At 43.1% G+C, this 21,122-nt stretch overlaps 1 protein-coding gene across 1 annotated transcript; it reads left to right on the top strand.

Moving 5' to 3' along the window:
• The first annotated feature begins 6,288 nt into the window (after positions 1-6,288).
• On the top strand, positions 6,289-19,822 carry LOC149129004 (uncharacterized). The gene is made up of 3 exons (XM_089346840.1): positions 6,289-6,741; positions 17,901-18,113; positions 19,390-19,822. Exons 1-3 carry the CDS (start codon positions 6,658-6,660, stop codon positions 19,567-19,569), a joined length of 477 nt encoding a protein of 158 aa, XP_089202966.1. The 5' UTR covers positions 6,289-6,657; the 3' UTR covers positions 19,570-19,822.
• The last annotated feature ends 1,300 nt before the right edge of the window (positions 19,823-21,122 follow it).

Below are 21,122 nucleotides of genomic sequence, written 5' to 3' on the forward strand. Positions count from 1 at the left end.
ACGAACCGTGACGTCAACTATCACTACCTCTTCAGGACTGCGAAACACCAGGTCGGGTATGAGACTGGATCCTGATACGTGGTAGACCGGCTCCCAGTCGGTCACCCAACCGTAACGCTCTGCTTCTCTCGCCACCAGCCGGCATATTCGTGCGTGCCTGGCCATCCTTTGCTTTTTAAGGCGCGGGCATTGGCCACTGATGTGAGAGATCGTCTCGGAAGCGCTGCCGCACCGCCGGCAGGTGTTATCGCCGCGGCCTCCTCGGGTGAGGCACTCGCGGGTGGGAAACGTATTGGTGCGCATCTTGAGTATACCCAAGTAGCACTCCTCAGATATCCCACCCGGTCGCGTCAACCAACTGTTACCGATCGGGTCCGACTTGAAGGCGGCCGCACATACTCCCTGGACGGGCTGGGACGCCCACCTCTCAGCGTGCGGGAGGCGGATGTCAAGGGTATATGGAGCGTCGTCAGGCCGGACAGGTGGAAGATCGAACAGGGCGGACAGTTCGTCATTCCGTTGGGCGAGGTTAACGGACCTCGCTATCGTGCTTACGGTATCGTATGGGGAACCAAGCAAACGTAGATTCCGGCGAATCACGTTTTTGGGTATCGCCCGTGCCAGCTGGCACAGACTCTTTTGGCGGCGTAGAGGAAGCTATTAGACGTCATCTCCGGAAGATGCAGGACCCTTCGTGTCCCCGCGCGCACGACTGCGTCAAGTCTCTCGAGCTCTGCTTTAGCAGGCATTACCTGCGTCAGCCCGTAGAGGAGACTGGGCAGGTAGTACTGCTGCAGCAGAAGGAACTTTTGCCGAGGCTTCAGTGGAGAACGGCTTATCTCATCGTTGATCGTGATACCGAGGTAGGATACTTTATCGCCCGGTTCGACGCTAGGTAGCTGACACCCGTCGAGAGTCGGCGGACAGGACGTGTTGACGAGGAACGACTTCCCCCAACCCTTTATGGAGAACCAGGCGCATTTGGAGACGTTAATGGCGAGGCCTACCGCGTGGTAGAACTCGGAGCAGATGTCGAGTAAGCTCTGTAGCCCCCGGGCAGACCCGGAAACCAGTACCATGTAATCCGCATACGCCAGGCCCGCCAAGGCAACCCCATCCACATGTAAACCGAGGCTGCTGGGTAGAGCATCCAGCAGCGGATCGGTCGCAATGTTGAAGAGGAGGGGCGAGAGAGCGTCACCCTGTCGAACACTTCGCTTTATCTCTATTGGCTCGCTACGTGTGGCTCCAATCGTGAACCTAGTCGTACGCCCGTCATACAGCCCTTTCACGAGCCGGATCAAGTGCTCGTGGTAACCTAACCTTCTTATGCCCGCAAAAACGAGGGAATGCGAGAGTGTCGAAGGCTTTGGCCAGGTCGAGAAAGGCGACTTCTATCCGCAGATTCGTGATTGTCCTGACGGTACCCCTCGGGAGCGGTCCAGCAGCCGGCGGAGCAGGAAGGTGTTTTCGCTACATCCGTCGGACTTGCTGAAACCGTGCTGCGCCGGGTTGAGGGGTGTTGCTCCGAGCATCCTGACGGCCAGGATCTTCGTGTATAAACAGTACGCCGCAGAGCATATCGTAAGTGGCCGCCAGTTTGACAGGTCGTTCGGGCTGCCCGCCTTCTTGCGAAGGAGGACTGACCTGCCTTGCAACAGAACCTTGGGAACGCGTCCCGCCAGGAGCGAACAGTTAAATACATTGGATAAGATTGCAGGGTCAACCGACCTGACTTCGCGAGGCGTCAGGCCATCCGGGCCGGCGGCGGCGGAGGCCGAATTCATGCGCCGGCGGGCGATCTTAATCTCCAAGGTGAATGGACGCAAGATAGGCACGTTGTCCACCAGGGAGGAGGCCGGATAAGTGCTTAAATCGACCTCTGGCCTCGGTTGGGAGAGCCTGTCCCTGTAGAGCTCTTCTACTTCGGGCATCGGGACGGGGCATTCACCCTCCAAATCCTCGCCAAGAATTGCTGCCATGAGCCGCTTCCTATTCAGAGCGTATAAACGCTGGTATCGCGCGTATTGCTGTACTCTCGCTCGTCGGTGTTTTGGTGCCGTCGAGGCACCTACCGTATCTCAAACGAGTCCCAATTCGCATCCGAGGCGTCGTCGCAGAGGGCCAAAAGGCACTCAGCGAAGACGGACGCCCAACGGGTGTGTCCTGGAGACGCAGCATCGCTAAGCGGCTCCCACCAGTCCGAGACAGCGGGCTGATCTTCACTACTGACAGGCGCACGCCGCGTGGCCTCGGGTGCCGGCAGAACCCCTTCTCGCTCTCGGACTCGCCGTTCGGCACGCTTCAAGTCGGAACGCTTGTCACGTATTTGCTTCAGCGTCTTGTTCGGAAGCAGGGGGGGGGGGCACAGCTACAGCGATCCTTTTGCACGCGGCCTCCAACAACTCCTTTTCCTTCGCTAGGAGGATCGCCACTTCCTCCTTCGTCCAACAACCCCGCGACGTTCGCGCGAGTTGCGCACGCGGTTCGCGCTTGCGTGCTATCTCTTCCTTACGAAGGCGGCGCGACGACGGCCGGAAAGGCGCCCGGGATGCCGATTCCGACGCCAACGCTACAGCCCCGTACCGGTCGGGCACTCTCCGAGTTCGGGATCGAGAATATTAACCCGATTCCTTTTCGATGCGAGGCCGGCCGCTGCTGCTTTCGTTTCGTTTTCGTTCGCGACGGATCCGGCGCCTTTCGTGGATGCTTTCGCCCGCTTCTTAGGACCGACTGACCCGTGCTCGACCGCCGTTGGCACGAAACCCTTCTCCACTTCGGTCTTTGAAGGTCTCGTTCGAATATTTGCTATTACTACCGAGATCTGCACCCGCGGTCGGCTTCACCCGGGCTCGCGCCCGCGGCTTCCGTGCACGCCGCGAAGCCCTCCTACTCGACCGGGTATCGGAAAGTCGCCGCGCCGGCGATCGCACAACCTGTCGCCCAGCCGGTCCGGCATCGGTCGCTCGCTCCAGCGCCATCCATTTTCAGGGCCGGTCGATTCGGCAGGTAAGTTGTTACACGCTCCTGAGCGGATTCCGACTTCTGTGGCCCCCGTCTTGCTGTCTATATCGACCGTTTACCCCTGGGCGGTTTCACGGTCTCTTGAACTCTCTCTCCAAAGTTCTTTTCAACTTTCCCTCGCGGTACTTGTCAGCTATCGGACTCGTCCCCGTATTTAGACTTGGATGGAGCTTACCACCCGCTTTGGGCTGCGTTCCCAAACAACCCGATTCTCGGGCCAAAAAGAAACACCGCCGATCGCCGCCGGCTCCGAATGGGCCTGGCACCCGCTCTGGGCAGCCCCGATCGAGGGGACTTCTAACCTAGCCGCGCGAAACGATCAACCGTGTACGACCCTTGTGCCACAGCTCTCGACGACCGGCGAGATTCGGCGTTGGGCTTCTCCCGGTTCACTCGCCGTTACTTAGGGAATCCCGGTTGGTTTCTTTTCCACCGCTTAGCGATATGCTTAAGTTCGGCGGGTAGTCTCGTCCGAGTCGAGGGCAGCATCAGCGTGGAGACGTCGCTGCAGCAGGGGCAAGCCGCGTTCGATTCATCGTCATCGTCGTCGGTCGGCACGAACGCTCGCAACGAGATCCACAGAGCGAACGCCGACCGATGACGGTGGCGGCGGCCACGGAGGAGGCAACGACGGCGAGGGCGGCAGGCAGAAGAGTGCGTACGAACGGCGGAGGCTGCAGGCGCGGACAGACCGATCGTCTGTCCGTTCCTATAGTTCGTTCCACGCGGCCACATATTGGAATGACCGGAAGGGAAAGGGTGACGAAAAAGTTCTTTTCAAAGACAGGAGAGTGCAAGAGAAGGAGGTATTTGTGTATATGTGTGGGTATATGCATGCACACATGTCAGTGTGTGGTTGTGGCTGTTTATGTTTGTGTGTGGTTGGACATAGTATCCTTTAAGGTCATAGGAAGAATTTTGGTAGGAGTGGCTGCCTGTTGTGTGTCTACCTACACAGGTGCATAGGAGATTGGTCAGTAGAAAGGTACTGGTAGTTTGAAGTATGTGTGTGCGTATATGTATATGTAGTGTGTGTGTGTGTTGTTTGCAGTGTGTGTGTGTGTATGTTTGTGTGTGTACGTGTGTGTATGTATGTTTGTGTGTGTATGTGTGTACGCGTGAGGTTGTGTCTGTGGAGTAACTGTACTTTACTCTGTGACTGTGTGTGTGTGTGTGTGTGTGTGCTTGTATGTGCGTGTGTGTGTTCATGTGTGTATAATTGTGTGAATGTATGTATGACTGTATGCTGTGTGTATGGGAGGCATGTGTGGGTTCATTTGCATGTGTGTTTGTATATATGTGTGTGTGTGTGTCCAAGTATGTGTGTGCGTGTGTATGTGTGTACGTGTGTATGTGTGTGCGTATGCGGGTGTCTATACGTGTATGCGTGGGATTGTGAGTGTTAGGTATCTGTGCATGTGTGCGTGCGTGTGTGCGCTTGTGTGTGTGTGTGCGTGCGTGTATGTATATATTCTGAGTATGTATATGTATGTGTGTGTATGTGAATTTGTGTATGCGTGTGTACGTGGGTTGTGTGTGGGTTTTGTGTAGGCGTACCTGTGAGTATATGCATGTATGTGCGTGTGTGTTTGTACCCATGTGTGTGAAATTGTGTGCGTGTCTTTATGTGTAATGTGTGTTTTGGAGGTATATGTGTGTACATGCGCTAGTGTGTGTATGTATGTGTATGTGGTTATGTGTACGTGTGTGTGTGTGTCTGTGTGTAGGCGCAGGAGTGGCTGTGTGGTAAGTAGCTTGCCTACCAACCACATGGTTCCAGGTTCAGTCTCCCTGCATGGTGCCCTGTGCAAGTGTCTTCTACTATAGCCTCAGGCTGACCAAACCTTGTGAGTGGATATGGTAGACGGAAACTAAAAGAAGCCCGTCGTATATGTGTGTGTGTGTGTGTGTGTAACTGCGTGTGTTTGTGGGGTCTGTCTTTGTCCCCCCCCCACCCGACATCACTTGACAACCGATGCTGGTGTGTTTACGTCCCTGTAACTTAGCGGTTTGGCAAAAGAAACTGGTAAAATAAGTGAAATGACTGAAACAAATGAAGGAATAAAACAATAAATGTAAGTATGAACACACACACACGCGAACACACATGTATACACACACACACACACACACACACACACACACATTTTGCTGCTCTGAGTTTATTTATTGAGTTATTCATCTTATATATATATATATATATATATATATATATATATATATATATGTGTGTGTGTGTGTGTGTGTGTGTGTGTATGCACATACACACACATATAAATATATATTTGTGACACACACACACACACACACACACACACACATATATATGTGTGTGTATATATAAATATATTTATATGTAAATATGTGTGTATACAAGTGTGTATAAATACAATAGAAATCACCCTTAATTACTCCCCACCCCAATCATTCCACCATTTTTAATTAATTTGATTCCTTCTCTTTTCTTTTTCTTTGAGTTTTTCTTTTAATCTTTCACCACCCCTCTCCCCCTTTCACACACCATTTTTAATGTTTTTATTCTTTTCTTTTTCAGGTGAATCTAGAAGATAATAGGGGTCGCACACCTCTACACTGGGCCTGTCTCTATGGACACACAGACATAGTTGGCTCCTTGTTGAGCCACATTGGCATCAAACCCAATGTGGTGGACCCAAATGGAGACACTCCTCTGCATTGGGCAGTTCTATTGTAAGTCCCCATTGGATCTGGAATATCCAAATCTGTTTCTTTTATGTTTTCAATAATGTTTGTTTCTTTTTCATTGAGTCATTCATGTCATAATCCCACCATGGGGTCATTGTCTTTCTTCTCTTTTTCACACACAAATGACACTGTAATCTGCTTCATTAATTAATCATCACCATAATTGTTATTGTTGTTGCCTAACTGGACTCTTTACTTCATCTCATCTTCCATTACCTCAACGTTACAGGTTCAAATCCTCTCCCTTCTTCTTTTCGTCCCATCTAGAACAACTTTCTCTCTCTCTCTCTCTCTCTCTCTTTCTCTCTCTCTCTATCACTCTCTCTCCTTTCTAGTTTCCCTATTTACTCCGACCCTGGGCTAAATTCAGAATCATCCCCTTCCAGTATTGAAATTTGTCTCTTTTATGTTCCATGTTCAAATCCTGCCAAAGTATTTATTTTCCCCCTGGGGTCAATATAATCTGTACCAGTAATATCCAGGGGTTCCTTTAATAATCTGCCCTCCCCCTTTCCTCTTGTTCTTGTTTCTTATTACTGTTGGAAAAACTACCTTGTGGTATTTATATACAACTCTCTAAGTTCAGAGTTCAAATCCTGCCAAGGTCAACTTCTCCTTCCATCTTTGCAAGGTTTAGAAACTACAATACCAGTCATTTACTGGGGTCCATATAATTAAATGTATCCCTACTTTCCCTCCTAAATTTCATGTTTATATAACAGTTGTTCATTTTACCATATATACACTTCTGTGTTTACTCAGGTGTGTATATATCATTGTTCTACTGTGTAGAGTGTGTATTGATTAAATTTGTTTGTGTGTAATAATTGCTGTAATTAGGTTACAATGACCTAATTACATTTGGGTTCTTTATTGACCTAATAACTATTAATTATCTCAGTCTCTGTAATGTTTGTATTTTTCATGTTTTTCCTTCCTCTTTCCATAACTTTCAGGAAACGCTATGATGTGGTGACTTTGATGCTGTCCCAGGTTAGTTAACAAATACATATTATATACACTCTCTAGTATTTTATTGATCTGTATAATATTAATATCATCAAGGTACCAGTGGAATAATAGGGGTAGATTTAATCACATGTACTACAAAACCCTTTCAATGATAGGTCTTGGGTTTTTGAAAGAACTGTATATTGATCATGAGGATGAGGATATTAGTGTTGTTGACAGTCCAACTGACCACCACCACTGACAATAATATATTTAATGGTCAGATGAAACAAGGTCATTATGAAATTAACCATATATATATCATTTAATTGTTACAGACATTTGACTGTGGCCATGCTGGGACATCACCCTGAAGAATTTTTAGTCAAATGTATCGATCCTAGTACTTTTATTTATTTTAAGCATATCACTTATCCTCTCCGCCTCTTTGCTGAACCACACACACACACGCACACACACACACACACACATAGACACAAACATGTTATGAAGCTTCTTTCAGTTTCCATTTACCAAATCCATTCACAAGACTTTGTTCAGCCCTGGGTAATAGTAGAATATATTTGCCTCAGTTTCCACGCGTGGGACTCAACCTGGAACCGTGTATTGTTGGGAAAAAAGCTTCTTACACGACAACCATGTATATATGTATGTGTCGTCATCATCATCATCATCATCATCATCGTTGTTTAACGTCCACTTTCCTATCTGGCATGGGTTGGACGATTTGACTAAAGGCTGGCAAGCCAGAACACTGCACCAGACTCCAGTCGGTTCTGGAAAAGTTTCTACTGCTGGATACCCTTCCTAAAGCCAACCATTCCGAGAGTGTAGTGGGTACCTTTACGTGCCAACTGCACGAGGGTCAGCCAGGCAGTACTGGCATCGACCACACTTGAATGGTGCTTATTACGTGCCACCGGCACGGGACCAGTCAGCCGGAACTGGCATCGAACATGCATGTGACGGAAGCTGTTCTCTGCACATTTTCAGTGTTTATTGCTCCTGAGCATTTGCTACACACAAACACTATCTTCCCAGTTAGCCTTCCTTTGATATTGCTGTACCTCTTATGTGTCTATAGCTTACACTGGGTACATCTTATAGAGTTTCTACCTATGCCTTTTTAACAGATCGAAAAGGGCCATCTACCTGAAGGGATTTGTGGTTTGAGTGCCTTCCTACTTATTAAGACTTTGGTTTTTACTAGATTGACTCCGAGGACCTTCGATTCTAGACCTTTCTGTCACACCTGAAACTTCTCCTCTAGTTCTGATAGTGTCTCAGCTATTAGAACAAGGGCAACAGCATAGAGAAGCTCCCAGGGACATCCTGTCTTGAGTTCCTCTGTTATTGCTTGGAGGACTATGATGAATAAAAAGGGGGCTGAGGACTGATCCTTGGTGGACCCCTACCTCTACCCGGAATTCTTCACTGTACTCGTTGCCAATCCCCACCTTACTGACAGCATCCCTGTACATGGTTTCTACAGCTCTCACTAACCACTCATCTATCCCTAATTTCCGCATTGACCACCAGATAAGGGATCGGCGCACCCTATCAAAGGCTTTATCCATGTCAACGAAAGCCAGGTACAGAGGTTTAACTCTGGTATTTCTCCTGCAGCTGCCTTACCAGAAATATAGCATCAGTGGTGCTTTTCCCTGGCAAAAACCCAAACTGCATCTCATCTAAACTGACTCTCTCCCTAATTAGTTGGGCTATGATCCTCTCCCTGACATTCCTTGTCTGATCCAACAAATAGATAAATCTGTAATTATTCGTATCTAATGCATCACCTTTCCTTTGTAGCAGTTGATTATGGTGCTGCTACACCAGTCATTGGGGATGACTCCTTTGTGTATCACCTGGTTAACAATACAGGTGACTAGACTACAGCCGACACCACCAGATATTTTAAGCATTTCGGTGGTAATTCCTGACGAGCCGGAGGCTTTCCCTGTTTTCATACCCTTAAGTGCTTTATCTACCAAGATACTGTCAATTCGGATAGCTGTTCCCTCTGTTGGGTCGACTCTCTTTCTCCCATTCATTTTCTTCATTTAGCAACCTTTCATAGTGGCATCTCCAGGTCTCTCTCTTTGCAGCCTCATTAAATGCAAGTGAGCTGTCATCCATGGGGACACATTTCTTTCCTGTGACATCATGATTCTCTCTTACACACTGTCTTGCAACACGAAACACCTCAAGTCCTTGGTCCTCACGGCGCAGAACATTGGCAATTTATTTTTCTTATCTGCTTCCCCTCTGGCTAAATAAACCTGTCTCCCAGCTTCCCTTCTGGCAATCTGATACAATTCCCTTCTACCACCATTCATCCAGTCCCTGCATGCCTGTTTCTTTTCCCTAATAGCCCTGTCAGCTACATTGTTCCACCACCATATTACCTGGGGTCAAGAGGGGACTTTGCACTATCCACAGATCTGGTCAGTAGCCCTCAACATGTTGTCACAGAGTAACCTCCAGTTGTCTTCCACATCATGTAATGCTATATCCCCCTCTATTCCATCAAATGCTTCCTGTAATGCGTCTCTAAATCTCTGTCCATTCCCAGGATCCTTTTTCAGACCCTTCTCCTCCATACTGGCCATCTTCTGGGCATCCATATAGCCTTGATCCTGAAGTCGCTAACTACTAATCTATGTTCTGGGGTGCATTCTTCACCTGGGAAGGTTTTGGCATTTAGAAATAGCCATTTTTCCCGTTTCCTGGCGAGGATGTAATCACTTTGACTAGTGTGTCCACCAGATTGGTAGGTGAATAGGTGACTTGCAGGTTTCCTGAAAGTAGTATTACAAATCACAAGATCATTTGCATCTCAGCACTCCAGCAGCCTGGTTCCCTCCTCATTTCGGAAACCAAAATCATAGCCTCCATGTACGCCATGGAAGCCCCTGTCATTCGTTGACGAAATAGTCTGCAAGAGGGTGTCATAAAATGAGTCTTTCTGTCCATCAGGTAGCTTCAGCTGAGGGTCATAGGCCGAGATAATGGCTGCTAACCCATGTTGCAACACTAATCTAATCTTAAGTATTCTATCACAGACTCTGACTACCTCGGTTACCTTATCAACCCATTTCTCCATAAGAAATATACCCATGCCCCCGACCCTGTCAGTGTTCCCTGCCCAGAAAATCTTATACTTATGTTCTTTGCCCGTGAGGAAACTAGCAGAACTTCCTCTTCACCTGACCTCATTGATGCAGTACAAATCTACACATCTCCTTTCAAGCATCTCAACAATCTCACCAGACTTACCTTTCAGTATGCCAACTCTGAGGGTGTGGGAGGTGTGGGCCTGCAAGACCCTGGGATGGGGGACAGAAGCGTCATGTACCTGAAAAGAAAGCTTGCATTTGGCAGAACTCACAAACATACAATAGCCTTCAACCTGCACACACTACACCATCATTTTATGCGCTACATTATCACTACATAATATATCCTGCGTAGAGAGACTGGCGGACCAATTTTGTTTCATGATCACTTTCTCGATACCCTTCCAGTCAGCATTGTGAAAGTTCAGGCCCAAGAGGTGTTGGGTGCTTCTGTAGTCTTCTGTGGACCATACATTGTTAGGTCTATTACGTTACGGACCGAGGAAATACGTTACTGATGAGCACCATGTTGTCTCTGAAGCAGAGATACTGGAAATGTTTTCCCTTTGTTGGGTAGAGCACTATTTGCTCCATAAAGAGCATGTTAGTGAGGTCAAGCAGAGATTCTGCATGTGTCAGGATGTGCAGCGAAATACCTGATAGAAAGCGGCCCTCGGGCCACTTGACACAAGGGAGGTTGAAACCCCTTAGAAGAAATATGTGCAGGCTGTCATCCAGGTTGGTAAATATTACTTTCATTTCTTGGAGACTTTCTTCAAATGAATCCCCATGATTTAGAGCATCTGACGGGCGAAATGTGGTACATATTACTATTTTCATCTGTTTAAGGTGTACTACGAGAATATCACGGACTAAGTCTGAGTGTAACAGCAGGACCACGGGCGTAACATCTTCCTGGATGTACATTGCCACTCCACCACCATACAACCTTTCTCTCCTGTCATTTCGAAGCACAACATACCCTGGTATTCGTATGTTAGCATCTGAAATATCCACGTTCAGATGTGTTTCTGTTAGTGACAAGCATATTGCTTCATTACATGTCACTAGGTCTCTCATTTACTGTATTTTGCATTGTTGGGACGTTACCACGCCCCTGATATTTAGCAAGAATACTGGTCTGACATGTAGGGTGTCTTTAGTGGCCACCCTGGATCCTTTGTCGTTAGGTCTGGTTGGGATACTGGTATGTATTCTTCACACTGGCTGTCTGGTGAAGCTAGGTCAGCTGCTTAAAAACCTCCTGTACAACCCCTAAAAGGCCTGTTGTTCAGCAGCCACTGTCCGCACTGCATCCACAGTTTGTTTCTGCCAGGGAAGTTATGTGAACACCACCACAAATCTCCACCATGGTTACATTGTATCATGTGACCTGACTGTGTTGTTGGAGGCTGTTTTTCGGGTGAGTGGAACGGGTACTGGTCATATGGGATTTCAGATTAGTAAATTTGCAGCCTGCCCCAATGTGACCATGTCGAAAGGTACCAAGGTACCCTTTATATAGAATTTGCAGATTGGTTAAATTTCTTTGTTACCAGAGCCATTGCCTTTGCAGTAGGTTCTCTTTCGTTTGTATGTATGTATGTATGTATGTATGTATGTATGTATGTATGTATGTATGTATGTGTGTATGTATGTATGTATGTATGTATGTATGTATGTATGTATGTGTGTATGTGTTTAAGTGTATGTGAATCCTACACTCTAGATTAGGCAGGTACAGATAAAATTCGGGACAGTTTTCGCTCTGCAAAATTTATGATGCTGAAGATTTTAAAATTCCGACCTTCTTTTCTGAAACAAATGAAACAGGTGCGAAGGAGCCCTAACCACTTACACACACAAGGGAACACACACTACCACTCACTCTCTCTCTCTCTCAGTCTCTCTCTCTCTCTCTCTCTCTCAGTCTCTCTCTCTCTCTTTCGCACACACACAAAAGATAGTGTATATGTATTCATGTATGTATGTGTATATGACAGATAATTTGGTGTACGTGTGTGTCTTTGTGTGCGTGTGACTGACTACATATACATAAAGCTGAACACAGCGCACGCACACACACTCACATGCACACACACATACATACACGTACTCCCACTTTCTTTCATATACCATAATTACATCTTTCACTTTCTCCTCTCACTTCAAAGCAAATGTCGCATTCCACACGTGATGAAAACAAAAGTAAATAAATAAATAATTATGAAATTAACGAACAATTCAGCTGATCGAGTTTGATGTTTATGCTTAAAAAGCTGAAGGAATGCCTTGCATCTTTTATCGTAAGGAAAATGGACATTACGATAGATGCCAATATGTGCCTTATGAATACATTTCAACGCCGAATAAACCGGGCCAGAGGCCGAAAGGCCCGCTAGTGTATATATATATATATATATATATATATATATATATATATATATATATATATATATATATATGTGTGTGTGTGTGTGTGTGTGTGTGTGTGTGTGTGTGTGTGTGTGTGTGTGTGTGCTTCCATGAATCCAGTTGAATTGTAATATCCCTCTCCGAAAATTCACTTGTCCGTGACGAAAAATACTCTTCCAGAACTGTTCTGACCTCTTCTATAGAATTCATATTTTTTTCGTCCCAATTATTTTGAAGACTGCGGAATAAATGATAATCTGTTGGGCCAATTTCCAGTCAATATAGTTGGTGGGGTATCGTTTCCCATTCAAACCCGGCAGGTGTGTGTATGCGTGATTTGGTGTTTGTATGTGTGTATGTTTGTAATTAAACATTTTATTTAAACAGTGAACAACAAACTCTAAAATATTTTTAGAACCAAGAGACTCTTATCAGAGTCACCTTTTGTAGAGTTATAATCATCTAATTATTAAGGTGGAAAAATTATCACAAAAGCAATTTAATTATTTGAAATATATAATACTGTACTTTCTTTTCTTATTTACTATAGATGCGTACAGACATACACACATACACACACATGGAAATGCACACGCATGTATATATGAACAATTAAAAGAAGAAAATGGAGAGTTAATGGTTAATAATTATTTATTAATAAATTAATAATAGTTCATTCTCACATTTGTTTCAATTTGTATTCATTCAATAAAATACAAATTTCTGCAATAAATCTGCATATCACGATGGAAATATTAGACATTAAAAACTTACATTTTGACCAATCTGTTTTGTCCAGCAGACTAAATGTATGGAATTGTTTTTATTTTATTAGAGTATGTATGTGAGAGCATAAAGATTAATTTGAATATAATAAAGGATAAAATAGAATAGAATATTTTATTCTTTATTATATTTTATTTTTCATTATATTCAAATTCATCCCTTGGCTCTCACCACATACACTAAAAATAAAAACAAAATCCATATATTTTGTCTGCTGAATAGAATAGATTGGTCAACATGTAATTTTTTAATGTCTATGTTATGTCTCAAGCCACTGCTATCTAGAACCTTCGGAAGATCTCTGCTTGACTGCTTCTCGGCAGCTACTCAACTCTCAGTCAGCCGTCAGTCCACTCTACTCAACTGTCAGGCAACAGTCAGACTACCTCTATTTATAAGTCTTAGTCGAGCTTACTTTATTCGCTTGGGGTCGTCGACACAACAGTCTAATATTTCCCTCATAATATTTTGTTCATCAATTATAAATGCAGATTTATTGCATAACTTTGTAATTTATTGAATAAGTAAAACTTGAAATAATTGAACGAATGAATGTTTATGAATTAAATAATGAATATTTATTAACCATTAAGTTTCCATTTCTTTCTCTTAATTCAATATGGATTATATGCTTAATATTTACCTCTTGTTTTTGAGAAATTTATTTCCCAAAGACATGAGTTATAGAACCAGTGTATTCTTGGATGTAATCATCCCTTTAAGAGGTTAATATATCCTCCGGGCTGTGTGATAAATACCTTGCTTACTAACTATATGGTCCGGGGTTCAGTCCCACTGCGTGGCACTTTGAGCAAGTGTTTTCTACTATAGCCATGGGCCAATTAAGGCTTTGTGACTGGATTTGGTAGAGGGAAACTGAATGAAGACTGTCGTATGTATATGTGTGTGTATGTATGTATGTGTGTCTGTGCTTGTCCCGCCCAACCATAGCTTGAAACCGATGTTGGTATGTTTCCGTCCCGTAACTTAACGGTTCGGCAAAAGGGATTGATGGAGTAAGTCCTAGGCTTACAGAAAATAAGTACTGGCATCAATTTGTTCGACTAATAGCGGTACTCCAGCATGGCCTCGGTCAAATGGAGACTCCTACGTCTTCAAATTTTTCTTTTAACTTTTACACATACAGCATAAATGGTTAATATGACCCAAATTAACCAATCATGCAGTATAATTAACTGGACAAATTAAGACAAAAATTTGAAGATGTACCAGTGACCATATCCTTTGTAATTGGTTGGATTTACACTCCTGAAAATATAAATAATCCAGTGAAGCAAACCCAGGATTTATCCATCAGATGAATTACAGTCATATTACTTACCATGAGCAATTCTAGGTGCTTCCTACTATTCGATGCGATTAACCTGGACCTGGACCTGGACCATACCTCAGGGTTCATACGGTACGATCCTGGATAGTTTATCCCGATACAATCACGATAGATGTACATATTATGTACATATAAATGCATAGTAAAGTACGTATGTAGAGAACCTCCTTAAATTAGAAGTCACTCATCAACTGTCACATTCCCATAGTTAGAATCCCTGTGAAGGAGCATGATGCACCATTAATGTATGGTATATTTACAACAAAACCACCCTAAACGACAAACGAAGAAACAAGGAGCCCCACAATACGTTAACCCTACGAGAACCAGAATTTAAGCTCTTTGCTCAATCTTCTCATTCAACGACATCATCCATTCAATATATATATATATATATATATATATGTGTGTGTGTGTGTGTGTGTGTGTGTGTGTGTGTGTGTGTGTGTGTGTGTTAGCATCATCGTTATCATCATTTGACATCCACTCTCCATGGTGGCATGTGTTAGATGGTTTTTCTGGATCTTATGAGCCGATGAGCTGCACCATGTTCCTGTCTGATTTGGCAGGGTTTCTACAGCTCGATGTCCTTCCTAATGCTAACCACTCCAGGAGTGTAATTGGTGCTTTCATATGCCACCGGCACGGGTGCCACTTGCATGATACTTGCAGCGACCACGACTACGATTCACGAACGGCTGTCGTTTAAATGGCACCGCCAACAGCCATAATTCCCCATTGCCAATTTACTTGGCACCGTCGATCACCATGACTACGATGCACAGATCTCATTGACATGGCACCGGAAGCGAACAGCCATGATTATGATGCACGAGTGTCATTGACATGGCACCCAAAGTGAACGGCCACGACTATGATGCACGGGTGCCACTTACATGACACCGGCACGACCACAGCCATAACTCCAGTTGGCATAACATGTCTTCTCCCACAGAGCATATCACCAGGCCTCTCAGTCATTTGTCATCACCTCCATGAGGTCCAACGTTCGGAGATCATTCTTCATCATCTCATCGCAAGTCTTGTTGGGTCTACATCTTCCATAGGACCCCGCCGAAGTCAGAGATCGGCACTTATTTACACAGCTGTCCATGTCCATACACATCGCAAGACCACACCAACGCAGACGTCTCTCTTGCACACCACATTGGATGCCTCCAATGCCCAGCTTTTCTCTCAAGACCCCCCCCCCCACACACACACTCTGTCGTACATGCACACTGACATTGTACATCCAGCGAGACATAGTGGCTTCATTTCTTTCAAGTTTATGGAAGTCCTCAGCAGTCGCATCCCATGTTTTACTGCCATGTAACATAGTTGTTTACTCCCAGGCATCATACAGTCTGCATTTCAATCTGAGGGAGACGCTCTTTCTTACCAATAGAGTTAGGAACACTCAGAACTTTGCACATCTTATTCTTATTCTTGCATCTACATTCACGGAGCAACCGACCACACTACTGACTTGCTCACCTAGATAGCGGAAACTATCAGCTACCAGTAGCTTACCTACCTGGCAATTGATGGGCTCCATTTTCTGTACATTTGTGGTGTTTATTGTACCTGTGCACCTTCCACACACAAAAACCATTATCCTTGTGAACCTTCCTCTGATATTGCTACAACATTTATGTGTCCATAGCTTACACTGGGCACATCTTATGAAGTTCCTACCTACGCCTTTTCTACAGATCGAACAGGGCCATCTTCCTGAGGGGCTTTGTGATTTGTCTGCTTTCCTACTTAATAAGACTGTTTTTTGTAAGATCAAGTTTAAGGCCCTTTGATTCTAGACCTTGCTTCCATACCTGAAATTTCCCTAGTTCTGGAAGTTATTGGGCTATGATAACAAGGTCATCAGCATAGAGGAGCTCCTAGAAGCAGTTCATCTTTAATCCCTCTGTTATTGCTTGGAGGACTCTGATGAACGGGGTGGAGAGCTGAGGACTAATCCATGGTTAACCCCTACTTGTACCCTGAATTGATTGCTACACACGTTGCCAAACCTCACCTTACTGACAGCATCCCTGTACATGAGATGCTCTCACCAACCACTCGTCCATCCCTAGTTTTCGCATTGACCACCAGATAAGGGATCGAGGGACCCTGTCAAAGCCTTTCTCCATGTCAACAAAGGCCAAGTACAAGTGCTTATCTTTGGCTAGGTACTTCTCCTGCAGCTGCCTTTCCAGGAATATAGCATCAGTGGTGCTTCGCTCTGGCACAAAGCCAAATTGCATCTCTTCTAGACTAACGCCCGTCTTAATTATTTGGGCTGTGACCCTCTCTGTAATCATGATTGCTTCGTCTAATAGTTTGATACCTCTGTAATTCTTTCCGTCCAAGGCATCATCTTCCCTGTATGTGTGTGTATTTGTAAATATTTGGAATTTGGGTGCACATTTAGACGTATGCCGCTTAAAGCTCTTTCGTTGTTTAGGTTACCTCATGTCATCCACAGCTGAGCTTTAAGTGTGATTGGATCTACACCAGGAATTCTGCCATGTTCCTTCAGTTTATAATGAACGAGGGAAGCAGAAAATGGAGTTAACGAGAATTTTTATTCATCACAACGATTGTTTCAATCCGTCTTGCATCGGTCCCTTGCATATAGGATATTGTATAACTGGTTGTGTTACATCCTCCGGTGCAGATACATGTCATCGGATGTCTTGTTTTAAAGAGGATACTTCTGTAAATATATTTGGTTTCGCTTGGAATGTTGTTGTTGCCAGGAGGTTGTTGTCTCTCATGTTGTAATCCAAGAAGCTCCTGGCAACAACATGTCAAGTGAAACTGAATATATTTAATGAGGTATCTTTACTTTAAAACAAGACACCCGATGAGGTGTATCTGCACTGGAGGATGCAACACAACAACCTATTGTATAGTATCCCACCCGCAAGCGACCGATGCAAGATGGGTTGAAACGATCGTTCTGATGCATATTCTCGTTAACTCCATTTTCTGTTTCCCTAATTCATTATATATATTTATATGTGTAACATTGATGTGTGTGTGTGTGTGTGTGTGTGTGTGTGTGTGTGTGGGTGGGTGTGGGTGTGCGTGCGTGCGCGCGCATTAGCTTTATAGATGTGGACGCTAACTGGTTCAGCAGTTTTATGAACCCCTTATTAATATAGCAACATCAAAAGTAAACATGAGAAATAATAATTCTTCTTTACTAGTCTTAATCTGCTAATCATGTTTTTACTCTTGTTCTGTTGCCCTACAGCTTACTATAGTGATGGATAAATGTAGATTAGGCTGCAACAATCTGTTTATGACATCTTAATATGTTTATCATGTCTCTAACACAGAAATGTAGCAGATTATAGAAGGTCCGTATGGAAGATTTATTTCACTGACAAACATCAAATGTAATTGATCAGTTTGATCTAATATCCAGTAGAAAACTGTAACGACATTGATATCAACCCTGATTTTCATGTAAATTTTCATTTTCTATTTTTACCCCCACAAAGGAATCAGTGAATTTCGAAATGAAGAACAATGAAAATAGGACACCATTGCTTGAAGCTGTCATTAAGAGGAATCTCGGAATGATGCACAGGCTGATAGCCAGAAGTGCGAATGTAAATGCTGTCGACAATGAAGGAAATAATTGCTTGCACCTGGTTTTAGGCAGAGATTCATTATTTCATTCTGAAGTGGAGCACATAACCATTTTAGATGAGGTAAGTTATTTCTGAATAAATATATGTGTATTTGTGTGTGTAAGTGAGAGAGAGAGAGAGAGAGAGAGTGACAGAGCGAAACAGATAGATGTTGCTTGTCACGTGTCAATACACACCTATCAACCCCATCCTCCATTACTATTTCATGATCCAGTCTCATTATCTAACAAAGGAAATTCCATCATCTTCTACTCGCAAAGGTATCGCCTCTCCACGGTAGAGAAGGTGACTCATCTCATATGTTGTCCATATAAATACAGCAATCACACTGTGAAGGAGAGGCGACCTATTGAGGAGAGGAGATATTCCCAAATAACGATATTGCAGGGTAGAAGAAGTGAGGTGTGTGTAACATGATAGACGATAAAGTTTATAGTGCTGGTACCGTGATAAATATATCCAGTCCCATTCTATGAAGAATTCGTCCTGAAACAGCGCTCTACCATACTTCGTTTCTAGTGTACATATGCTCTGACATCTTGTGGAAATGTCATAACATTGTTGAATTTTAGAACATTAGAGAATGGGTGCAATGGCGCAAGGTCCTTACTGTGTTTGTTTATACTTAGGTTTTGTATGTACCAATCCGTATATTCATATACAAAGCCATCAACGTCTATCCATCGGTAGAGCTGATGGTGTTTATTGTCAACTGATTGTTTCCCATATAAATAAAAGTCACTGACTCTATTTCAGACAGTTGATGGTCATCTGTAAATTGTAATAATGTATCTTTTGGTGACAAGGACCTCCTCTGGTATCCACCTACCACCCCACATACGGGAATTGTTTATCAGACTAATAGTTTGAACAGTTTATTAACTATAATGTGTTGGTGTGCTGCCTCAACTGTGACACTAATTCGTACTTCCTTTACTTCACCTTCAGCATCCAAAGATGTTTATTGATTAATTATGGAAACATTATTGATATGTTTGGATATGTCTGTGTGATATTGATTTTGTTATGTCAGGAAATTACTATGTTGTAGTTGTTCTCTTTTCTGATATAACTTACATTGTTGTCATGCTGTTACATTTATATATAACACAACAAATGTAGCTCACCATGCTTCCATAAGTATTTCGTTTGGTATGACCACTTACCTTTACCAAGCCAGTTGTATAGATAGGTTCTTGTTGGTATGTTGTGTCTAGTATTTTATTATTTTGATAATGGTTCCATTATATTTCCTATATTTGCCATGAAGCTATAATTTTGTTTATCTATAATATATATTTGTGTATTATTGAAATTATTGTTTCATCATTTGTAGTATGCCTTTAAGCTCTCTCTCAGTCAGAAAGATAGGACTTGTAACACTGTAGTTGCAAGTTACCTATTCCATTTTGGAGCCAACTTTTACCACCCAAATGGAAAAGATGTGACTCCACTGGACCTCATTCGGGACAAAAAATTGAAAGAGAAATTAAAAACCTTTTTACCACCACCGTAAGTATTTCCTGGCAATGACAAGATAAACCAGTATAATTTCTATTTTGTATATAACCATGTTTATTATACTCGTTTAGTTTTAATTCTACCAATCTATTATACTGTCATTAGTGTCTCGACCAAAGTCCACGCACTGGGAATTATCTTTCTACCAATATTTTCTCATATCTCTTCTGTGTCCCAGTCAGTTGTAGCAAACTCGTGAGGCGGAAAGAGAACGTAAGTTCGTTTGCCCGAACATGAGAAATTATTGATTTCTCATTGGTTAAAAATTTCTGCCCATATACGAATTATGAACTTCGTTGAAGAAATCTTTCACGGGGTTACGGTGTATGAGTAGTTATAAAAGGGGATTTTGCCGAAAATCAGGGTTTTTATGACTACTCATACACGAATCATAGAACCGTAACCCCGTGAAAGATTTCTTCAACGAAGTTCATAATTCGTATATGGGCAGTGATTTTTAACCAATGAGAAATCAATAATTTCTCATGTTCGGGCAAACGAACTTACGTTCTCTTTCCACCTCTTATGAGTTTGCTACACAGTTATCAGCATTTCAGAAGCTTTCATGATAAAATAATTTTTCAAACAAACACTAACAGCCTGTATGTATGTGTATATATATATATATATATATATATATATATATATATATATATATATATATATATATAATTTGAATATTGTCATTATTTAACGATTTACCATAGGCCAGCATACCAAAATATCATAATGGTTAATTTATATTAAAATTACAATAAGGCCATTGAATAATTACAACGCGTTGTAATTTTTAGTACCCTTATTGAAATTTTATATATATTTATAGATTGATATATATATATATATATATATATATATATATATATATATATATATATATATATATAGATAGATAGATAGATAGATATATATATATAGATAGATAGATAGATAGATAGATAGATAACTTTCTTTATTAGCCTCACAGGGCTCAACACAGGGGGGACAAAGTACAAAGTAGAGCTTCTCTTTTTGGGAAGAGGGGAGGAGAGAAGAAAAAAGGGGGGTAGATTTTCGGTCAAACAGAATCGTAAAGAGAGGGAAGAAAAAGGCGACCAATAAGGATCGTGTATCACAGCAATGTTCTGGTGTAAAAGGGGAAACAGTTTAGGTTTATCCGTGGAAAGAAAAGTCTACGGAAAAGACCACGGTAACTTTCACCTATATTATCATTGTCATTGAAAAACAAAACATTACAGTAAGTGACTCTCTTTTACCTTTTTTATCTGGTTTACAGGATTATGCTCAAGGTGGCTCTGTCATTCACCCGTGCCATCCTTGCTACATTCACCCATCTTTTTTTAAAACATTCACTAGACAAAACTTCCCTTTCTTCTCTCACCTTCCTTTTCAATTGATACTTGAAGAAGTTGATGAGGGATTCCCCAGAGAGGAAAGTCTTTGTCTCTTGATCTTTCAGACGCATACACCATACACATTCTTTCGCCATACTCACAAGTACGATGAAAATGGCTCTTCCTTCCCGTTTCAAGGAAGCTGACGTAACAC

The sequence above is a fragment of the Octopus bimaculoides genome, unplaced genomic scaffold, assembly GCF_046866305.1.
Source record: "Octopus bimaculoides isolate indiv1 unplaced genomic scaffold, ASM4686630v1 contig217, whole genome shotgun sequence".
In the NCBI taxonomy this organism is placed as follows: domain Eukaryota; kingdom Metazoa; phylum Mollusca; class Cephalopoda; order Octopoda; family Octopodidae; genus Octopus; species Octopus bimaculoides.